The sequence below is a fragment of the Zeus faber genome (genome assembly GCF_960531495.2).
Source record: "Zeus faber genome assembly, chromosome: 18".
In the NCBI taxonomy this organism is placed as follows: domain Eukaryota; kingdom Metazoa; phylum Chordata; class Actinopteri; order Zeiformes; family Zeidae; genus Zeus; species Zeus faber.
This window is the reverse complement of record NC_137210.1, coordinates 29,031,450-29,041,793: the sequence shown is the minus strand read 5'-3', so window position 1 is coordinate 29,041,793 and position 10,344 is coordinate 29,031,450. Positions and strand designations below refer to the sequence as shown.

The following is a 10,344-nucleotide window of genomic DNA, read 5'->3' as shown; positions in this document are numbered from 1 at the left end:
GATGGAGTAATGGATGAGGGATGATGTTCTGTGGTCCCGCAGGGTTCTCCAAGCTGCAGAGTAAGGATGTGATCCCCGTTGTCGCAGTGAGTTTGGTTCCTCCCATCCTGGTGGCTCTGGTCGCCACGGCAACCTTCTACCTCTACCGCACGCGTCGCACCGGGAAGCCTCCCCCGCCAGCACGCCCCGACTGGCCGACCAAACGCACCCCGGGCCACTACCATACCCTGGACCTGCCGACGGGGGAGGCGGGACGCCTGATGGGGCATGAGAGGGAGAACTCCAAGCTCCCGTCTCGGACTGATGATGGAGGCATGGCAGAGGGGCGGGGCCAAATGGAACCACTGACAATCAAGCTGGAGGCCCTGGTGGGGAAGGGGCGCTTTGCGGAGGTGTGGAGGGGGCGCCTCCTGCAGGGCGACACAGAGGCAGCGCGCGGCCCTCAAACGGTAGCGGTGAAGGTGTTTCCTGCCGTGGAGTTCATCTCCTGGAGCAACGAGTGCTCCATCCTGTCCGACCCCAAGCTGCAGCACCGCAACGTGGTCCGGTTCCTCGCCGCCGAGGAGAGGGGCCCGCCAGGCCACGCCCACAGAAAGTACTGGCTGGTTCTGGCCTATCACAGCCTGGGGAACCTGCAGGACTTCCTGCCTGCCAATATCCTCAGCTGGGAGGAGCTTGTTGCCATGGCAGGCAGCATCGCCAGGGGGCTGGCTCATCTCCATAGTGACACCACACCCAGTGGCCTGGCCAAGGTGAATTCCTCGGAAGGAAAGTGATAGAGTCAAGTGGAATGCATAGTATTACATAAATAATGTATGTTACACACACAAGAGAACCACAAATAGTATGGTCCCTTTAAAGGAGCAATAGACAACAGGGGAGCTGCAGTGTTTCTGGATAAAAAACACTTGAACGTTGCCATTCTCAACCCATTTCAATGAGTCCTTTTCATCAGCTGAGGCACTTCCTGTGATGCACTTCCTGTGACTGCCCTAAATCCTTAATTTTCCCGGCAGTTGGTGCCCACTGGCGGTGTGAATGCATCGTGATATGGAGGCTTATAGGGAACCAATCGAAACACTGATGGTGTCATTATTCTGTAGACATTACACCGTGCAACAAACATTAACTTCATAATGAGGAGAAAAAGCAGAAAAGTTGCCTCATGCTCTCTTTATACTTGTGTGGTGTTTTATTCTCTTTTATGGGATGTTTCACTTTTCGGCTTCTCCATTGTGAGAATGCACTTAAAAAGGAAAACTTTGGTATTTTATTTCCTATCATTTGGGGTGGAGGGGAGGGTAGGTGCTAGCCTACCCTTCGTGCTCAGCTCCTCCCTCGATACTGGATCAGTTGAAAAGATTCTGACGCCGACTCCCAATGATCAGAAAATAAGGCTTGGCCTCGTCTTCCTTTAAGTGTCAAGTTACTTTCAAAGTTCTCCATTTGGTCTTGTCAATGCTTTTGGAGTTGCGTTGCTGATTGCCGTTGGGTGCCGGCTGCCTGTGTCGCCGTAGGTTCCGGTTGCCCACCGGGACGTGAAGAGCAGCAACATCGTGGTGAAGAGCCGGGAGGAGTGCGCTCTGTGTGACTTCGGCCTGGCGCTCAGACTGGACCTCTCTCTCACCGTGGACGACTACGCCAACAGTGGGCAGGTAATCCAGAGATCAAATACAATGATCTGATCTGATTAAACATGTCGGAGATGAAAGAAAAGTGACTTGATTCTCTGCTGCTTTGGCTCATAGCGTCATGTTAGAATGTCAATCATTCTGTTCTATTGAGTTCAAACTCACATGAGTATGTTGTCGCTACCGTTCACTAACAGTACTGGATCAGGTAAGTACTCAGTATCAGTGCAAAGGGGTGTGAGTGCTGTGCCACGCCCCCTGGTGGAGGGCTTTTAGCTGCTGCGTCTGTGTGTGTTCTAGGTGGGAACAGCGCGCTACATGGCCCCAGAGGTGCTGGAGTCCAGGGTGAATCTGGAGGACCTGGAGGCCTTCAAGCAGATGGACGTCTACTCCATGGCCCTGGTGCTCTGGGAGATGGCTTCACGGTGTCAGGCCATCGGAGGTGAAAGCGTCACTCTGACATGGTGCCAACAGCTCTTATTAAAGGAGCATTCCACCCTGAGCTGCTCCTCAGTAGAAAGGATTCTTAGCGACAGAATAAAATTAGCTCTCAACATACACTACTCACAAAAAGTTAGGGATATTTGGCTTTTGGGTGAAATTTATGGAAAATGTAAAAAGTTCACGCTACAGTGATATTATATCATGAAAGTAGGGCATTTAAGTAGAAGATACAATGGTGATTTCCTCATCTCAAACAATTGATTGAAACAAAAGTCAACAACAGTGGTGGGTTTACCACAACAACAAATGTCAACGTCTCAATAACTTGTCATGTTCCCTTGAGCATCAATTACAGCTTGACAAGGACGTCTCAAGCTGTTCACAAGTCGACTTATTGTCTGCTGAGGCCTGGCCCCCCACTCTTCTTGAAGGGCGGCCCTCAGGTCATTGAGGTTCTGGGGTACAGAGTTAAGAGCCTCTACACGGCCACTCAGCTGATCCCATAGGTTTTCTATGGTATCCAGGTCTGGAGAAAGTGCAGGCCACTCCATTTGAGGTGCCCCAGTCTCCAGCAGCCGTTCCCTAATGACGCCTCCTCCATGAGCTGGGGCATTGTCGTCCATGAAGATGAAATGAGGCCTGTGTTGTTCATGCAGGGGCACAATGACTGGATGAATGATGTCATTCAGGTAGTATGGGCTTATCACTGTACCATTCACAAAGTGTAGGGCAGTTCTGTATTGACTAGACACACCTGCCCACACTGTAACACCACCACCACCAAAGGCTCGTCTGGTGACAGCAGTGGCTGATGCGTAGCGCTCTCCTTGACGTCTCCATCATTTCTGCTCAACGTGAATCGACTTTCATCAGAGAACAGCACTGAGGCCCCTGGTGCCTCATCCAGCATAAATGCTTCCTGGCCCCTGCAAGACCATGATGCCTGTGCCTGGTGTTGTGGTCAGGTGCCCTTGCAGGTGGTCTAGCACGCAGACCACGCTGATGTCAACGGTTTTGAATGGTCTGACGTGACACTTGGTGCCTCTCACCTCCCTTAAATGTGTCTGGAGTTGAGTGGCATCATCCTGCGGTTGCGCAGGGCACTGTTCACAATGAAGCGCTCATCAGTGTGGGATGTGGCCAAAGGACGTCCACTTCTATGCCTTTCTGTGACTCTTCCAGTCTCTGTATCTCTGTTGCAACCTGCTGATGACACTCTGTGACACTCTAAGCTCAGTGGCCACTTCCCTCTGACAACATCCTGTTTGAAGCCTCGCAAGGCGACGTGCTGTTGATCAGTTGTTGGTGTCGTCTTGGTCTCATGATGTCAACATGTGAACAGCATGATGAAGAGGACTGTTTAAATACCAACACTAATTGAACCAGGAAATGTATTGGTCCATTCAAGGATCAAACACCTGTTGTGAATTTTGCCGTTCAGCTCCTTGTGAGAGAACAGCAAGTTGTGCAAAAAGTACTGAAACATTGAACAGTTGGACATGTGCATTCAAAAGTTTAGAGAAGGTCAAATTAAGTTCACCTGTAAAGATTAAAGTGCATTTTAGGTTCATCCTGAAATTTCACCGAAAAGCCGAATATCCCTAACTTTTTGTGAGTAGTGTATAGTGTCTCCAGAGGTCGAGCTAGGATACAGTTTAGAGCCAGGAGACGGTCTAAGGCCTCGGACAAAGACTTGAAGACAGTCTCAGGGTTAGGAAGCAGTCTAGGAGCTACAGTAGGAGGCAATCTCTGAGCTAGGATATAAGGGTCTATGTGTCTCTCTCTCTCTCTCTCTCCAGAGGTGAAGGGATATGAGCCGGCGTTTGGCTCCAGAGTGTGCGACCAGCCCTGTGTGGACAGTATGAGGGACCTGGTTCTGAGGGACCGAGGGCGACCAGACATCCCATCAGCATGGACCCGACATCAGGTCAGTGAACTGCTCCCTTCTGCCTCCTCATTTCCTCTCATTGTCTTCCGTCCTTCCTCCCACCCATTCCCCCCTCTCTCTCCATCCTCCAGGGGATGAGTGTCCTGTGTGCGACCATCACCGAGTGCTGGGATCATGACCCTGAAGCTCGGCTCACCGCCCACTGCGTGGTGGAGCGCTTCAACGCCATGGAGGAGGAGGAGGAGGAGACGCCAAGCCCCGAGGAGGCAGGAGAGGACAGAGGCGAGGATGGAGGAGAGGACAGAGGAGAGGATGGAGGAGAGGACGGAGGAGAGGATGGAGGAGAGGACAGAGGAGAGGACAGAGAAGAGGACGGAGGAGAGGACGGAGGAGAGGACGGAGGAGAGGACAGAGGAGAGGACGGAGGAGAGGACGGAGGAGAGGACAGAGGAGAGGACGGAGGAGAGGACGGAGGAGAGGACAGAGGAGAGGACGATGGAGAGGACGGAGGAGAGGACATGGATACCACACTAAGCACCTCCAACCCAAACTCTTCAAGTTAAATTTCAGACTCTCAATGAACTTTTAAACTACACTAGATATTGGAATTCAAGGCTTATTTGCAGTGAAATAAGCTGTAAATGTGGTTACGCAGAACAGGATGAGATACAACTTGTTTCATTCCCAGGGGAAATGCAGCACTCAGTCAGTGCAGTGGAACCCCACGGCCGTCCAGGGAGGTGCCTGATCTGCGTCATCGATCCCTCCTAGTTGAGCAGCCTGGACCTGGTCTGGTCCTGGACGCACCCCCTGGCCCTCAGGCCGAGGACCAGACACCAACCCCCGGACCCCCTCCACCGTGAGGAGACCGAGGTGTCCCATGATGCTCCGCTGCACAGATTTGCAGGGTGAGGTATCCATGGTGACAGGTCTACCGCGACCTCCCTGTTGTCCTCAGAAAGTAGCCTGGAGCTCCAGAGCAGCCGATCGTACGGACATAGGTGACATGATCTCAGAGATATATTCTCCTCTTTGCATCGGGTTTCCCACTAGAAGATTTCTGAGGACTTCACTTCTTGAGCACACAGGAAGTGATGTCATACAGTAAGCACACCAGGAAATCTAGCTTCATAAGGTAGATAATAACGAATGTATGACCTCACTGTACTTTCCTGATATTTTCACTGTAACTGTTCTTTACATGCAGGTTCACTTCTGTTTCTCTGTTTTATAGAGGTGCAGTAACCCTTCAGCACCGCAGTGTGTGCTCTTTTGGAAGCCATGGTGCTTAAGGTTAGGGTTAGGGTTACCCTGCATTTAGGGTTAGGGTTACCCTGCGTTTAGGGTTAGGGTTACCCTGCGTTTAGGGTTAGGGTTACCCTGCTTTTAGGGTTAGGGTTACCCTGCTTTTAGGGTTAGGGTTACCCTGCGTTTAGGGTTAGCGTTACCCTGCGTTTAGGGTTAGGGTTACCCTGCGTTTAGGGTTAGGGTTACCCTGCTTTTAGGGTTAGGGTTACCCTGCGTTTAGGGTTAGGGTTACCCTGCGTTTAGGGTTAGGGTTACCCTGCTTTTAGGGTTAGGGTTACCCTGCGTTTAGGGTTAGCGTTACCCTGCGTTTAGGCCCACTCATATCGGGCTCAGCCGCCCTGGAGAACCACACCCAAGACCCAACCAGACGTAGGCTTGACCAACATCCCCAATTTTCTCGGCCTAGTAGAGTTTAAGAATGCCTCCGTTTCCCCTCACCCACCGGTGTTGCCATGGTTTCCCCCCCCCAGACTGAAAACAGACGAACAAAGGGGGGTTGTAACATGGATCGATCGGCAGCAGAATGAAACCAAACCGACCGGGAGGGTCTTTCTGTCACACCTGGACCTGCATCCTGGGGACCATTTCCTGCCAGTTTGATTAACGGCTCGATGGACCAATGAGGGACGTTTAGCTCCCTTCCTTTTGACAAGTTAAACATTTAATGGACTTTAATGGCGCCACCCGGTGGACGATAATGCGCATTACAACCTGCAGGCAGGCTCGGCTATGTACGGAGGAAATTCCGTTTTTTTTTTGTGTTTTTGAATGAAGATGTTTTGGACCAAAGGGGCTGGACTCCACTTTTATTATGATGTCACTCCTCTGTAGCCGCTGTGATAATGCGATCTGTATCATCCCTGTGAGAGCGAAGTGCGAAGTAAAGTGTTTTATACAACAATAAAACAATCAATACGTCTATGTTCAGATTGCACATTCATCGATGTGGCCTTTTCACGGGACCAGACAGAAGCACACGGATCCTCCTCTTGCTTCTCAGGATCTCCAGTTTTCTAAATCGAAATCAAAGTTTGATCCGAGCTCTGGACAGATACACCAACCACTGTCACGTCCAGCTACAAGGTTTATTTTCCCCTAATAAACATTGTGGCTTCTTTTCATTGACGTCCTTTTCTCTTTAATGTTCATGTCTCCGTCAGAGTCTTGAAGTTCTGCCCTGGAGGAGGAGGAGGAGGAAACCGCAACCGCTGCGTTCCAAGCTCTGGCTCCTGGCCTCCTCACAGGACCCCTGCCTCGTTCTCGTGGTTCGCCCGAGGAACGAGGAGGTTTTATGGATCCGCTCTGGATCTGGACTGCGGCTGATTTATAGTTGAGTTTAGAATGTGGGTGTGCTTGGAGACCGTGTTGACTCTTGTGGCCGCCGCTTGAGGCCCCGTCTTTAAAAACAACGCTGACGCAGAGAAACTCTCAGGATCTGATGTTTTCTGCTCATTGGGCAAAGCACAGTTGTATTCACTCGCAGGGGTTTAGTTGGTGCGTCCTTGTGCAAAAAAATAAATAAAAATAAGAACAGACAGTATCGTAGAAAAAGGATGCGGAACAGTGTAAAAAGAAACAGGAAATGTACATAACGTACTCGATGCAAGATTCAAGATTCAAGATTCAAGATTTTTATTTGTCACATACATATACATACTTTCATACATATATGCAGTGAAATGTAATGCACCAGATAAAGACAAAAACATCCAGAGCATGACGTTGCTCCAGCAGGAAGCCACACAACTTCTTGTTTAGGAAGGACTTAGGAAGCGTGAAAGAGTCAATACAAGGCTGAAAAACCTGATTAAAAAGCAGCGTTGCCATCATCTAAAAAAAGTCATATTTTTATATATTTTTTTCAAACACAAACATTTTCTTTTTATTTGCCTGAGGTTTTGCTGTGAACAGTTCGAAAGGATGGAAAATAAAGTCTATGGTAGAGGCTGAGTGGTAGTAAGGATACAAGCATTATCTATGAATATGAATATGGTTGGATATGTCAGTAAAATATTATTATTATTATTATTATTATTATTATTATTATTATTGTTATTATTATTATTATCATATAACAATAAATATAGCTTTAGGCAGCAATACACAGGGTCCAGATTAGTCGTGTTAGGTACGTATTAGACTTTTCGGGGTTCCCTGAAACGCAGCACGAGTTACAATTTTATGAGTTTACTTGCTGCAAGTAAACTCTGCTGCATCAGCTCCACCCTCTCTGTCATCCAGTTGCTCGTCTCGCGGGGCAACCACTATGCCGTCTACACAGCACAACCCTCCAGTGCGAACGACCCCAGAGATACGGAAACCGGCCTCAGAAAACGCCGGTTCATGTTCACAAAGCCCCGCTCCGCAAACTAAAATCAGAATGAGCCAAAATTCTTCAACTTCCAGTAAATTTGAACAGTTTTTCACTAAATCCTGCTACATATGTGGATTGTTGTGGATCAAACTTGCACCACAAGATGTCTGAAAGGCCCCGGTTCCAACGAGACCTCAACCATGTCCAAGCAATAAATAAATAAAAAGACAGCGCCGCAGGATGGTCTGCAGAGAGCTGGTGCAACTGAAGCTCATTTATAAGGGGTGTCACGACCAGACTTTCCAGGGATCTGTAAATAATATTTTGACATTATTATTATTTAAATTATTATTGCAGTCAGGGCATCTGAAGGTAGCAATGCCTTGAACGGGCCAGTCCGTGGTGGTTGTCAAAATGCACTCCAAAAGCTACTTGACACTTTGAAGGCATCACAAATGTTGACAGAAAGGGTTTTATAATTCCTGTTAAACTCAGATGATATCGAAAAAACAATTAAAGTTATAGGAATAGCGATAAAGTGGTCAAAACTCGCATTGAACCACAGATGGCATCGAACCTCATAGGTAGCGGAGTGGTATCAGCGCGATCTGTCAGTCTGACCTGTCATTGGGATTTGAAATAATCGAAATTGTCCGGCACCTTAACATGACGTTTATCACCAAAAAAAGTATTTTATTTTTTTTTTGAAACTCTATGTTGTCATTGTTATAACTTACCTTGCTGCACTGAAGTACATCCCGAGTTTCTGTGATGGTAGATATTGTGTCGTATACGTTAATTATGACGTATTTATTTTGATATCCGATAGCGATGTAATTTACGCATTTCTTTTGTAAAGTTAAGTTCAATATTTTACTTGGATTACATCTTCAATAAGTTCAGTTTCCATGAAATACAACAAACGTTGTGATATTTCTGTGGGTAATTACCATTTTACTGCTTCTATTTTTCCGACGCCACCTTGGATTTTGAACTCATCACTGAGTCACACATTTCAGTGTTTTCGAGGGACGTTCAGGCGACATTTTAACGATTCTTTTCTATTCATTTTTCATGAATCCGGGAAAGTCATGTGGAACAGGGATTTAAAATATCAATCTTACAGATCTACTGTCAGCTCCCAGGTAAGAAGTTATATAAATATACACGTAAATCCATAGTTTGGTAACAGAGTGACCGAGTCCACGCCGCACACTGGACACGGTCCAACTGGACATTCTCAATCACAATCTGTACATTTATGGTAAATATTATGATGATGTCATAAAGTGTCTTACTGTAAATGTCATTTATAGTAAATAATATGATTACGTCATAAAGCGTCTTACTGTAAATATCATCTTCTTCATTTTAGAACCAGACGTGTGATCTGTCAGTTAACCAAGACCAGCTGAATATTTTGGGTCAAAGTTGTTCAGTTTTTCTCTAAAATATGTGGCTCCAGATGTGAATGGATTTGGATGAAACCAACCACCAGATCCTTGTGACATAGCGGTTGAAACGACACCTCGAGCGTGTTGGTAGGTTCTGTCATTATTGTGTTGCAGATACTTTTATCCGGGCTGGACATGCTTCGGCGTCGGACGTACTGGCACGTCGGGGTTAAAATCGCTCAAAATTTCTTTGGTTTTTCACTCATATCTGCTGCTCACGTGGATGGATTTGGGTGAAACCTGAACCACGAGGTGTTGGTGGCAGCGCGGCTCAAACAAGACGTGAACCGTGTTCGTGTGTTACGCCCAAGTTGGTCCACAGATAGTTTTTAGGCTTCAAATACTTTTCCTCGTTTTTCCTCCTACAATAACAGCGAGGGGCTGCCGTACAATCACAGCAGGATGCCGTGCGGTGACGCTGTCTCGGTGGCCACGTGGGTGGAGCAGACGGTGTTATTACAGTGGTTTGGAACAAGTAAAAACCTTCCTCGCAGACCCGGTCATTAGACCGTCGTTGTCTCTGTGGGAAGCGGTGTCCTCCGCAGATACACACCTTGAAGCTCCAGGACTCTTAACAAGTTCAACCAGATCAGTGCGATTAGTCCTGGCGCTCCCCTGACCCGGTCAGAGGAAGGAGGGCTGGGGTTGGAGGGTGGAGGGTGGAGGGAGGAGGGAGACAGACACGTTCCACATGAGGATAATCAGATCAGCGTCTGTGGGAACCGCTCACATCAGCAACATGAAGTACAATGAAGAAGCAGCTCCACCTCCTGCTCCGTCAAACGCTCCTTCCATCCTGGAAATAAAATGACAGAGTTCAGCGTCCTCCTTGAAAAGCACAAGCACCATGTTTTTCCTGTGTCATACTGAGAAAAATTATGGCAAACGGTGCATTTTATCAGGATTTTCATCATCTCTTTGGGCTACGTGCTAACGCTAGCATTAGAGGCTCGGAACAGGAAGTTGCGTTGCTTCCTTCTGGCACGCTGTCGTAGCAACGCTTCGCTCTGGATGTGCTGCGATGGATCCAAAATATATTTGAATAAAATGTGACATTACTGTGATTTAAAACATGGGAAATACCACGAGAAACATGGGACGACCGACCGACCGACCGACCGACCGACCGACCGACAGACAGACAGACAGACAGATATATTGATTGATTGATTGATTGATTGATAGATAAACATCAAATCAAAAGGAGATTTTGTCTTTTTAGTCTTCATACTTTGCTCCACTGGACTGAAGATAAAAGTGTATTTATTCGGGAAGCGGAGCGGCGGGTGGAGCTGCAGGTGGAGC

At 47.8% G+C, this 10,344-nt stretch overlaps 1 protein-coding gene across 1 annotated transcript in view; it reads left to right on the top strand.

Annotated features, from left to right (window-relative positions):
- The window catches only part of tgfbr2l (transforming growth factor beta receptor-like), a gene marked incomplete at its 3' end in the record, with an annotated part of 18,989 nt that extends 12,395 nt beyond the window's left edge, over positions 1–6,594 (top strand). Inside the window, exons 4-10 of the mRNA XM_080018962.1 lie at positions 43–752; positions 1,518–1,655; positions 1,932–2,073; positions 3,875–4,002; positions 4,095–4,229; positions 4,735–4,871; positions 6,432–6,594. Of these exons, the coding sequence (XP_079875088.1) occupies positions 43–752; positions 1,518–1,655; positions 1,932–2,073; positions 3,875–4,002; positions 4,095–4,229; positions 4,735–4,871; positions 6,432–6,594 (1,553 nt within the window). The remainder of the gene's footprint in view (positions 1–42; positions 753–1,517; positions 1,656–1,931; positions 2,074–3,874; positions 4,003–4,094; positions 4,230–4,734; positions 4,872–6,431) is intronic.
- Between the last annotated feature and the right edge of the window lie 3,750 nt (positions 6,595–10,344).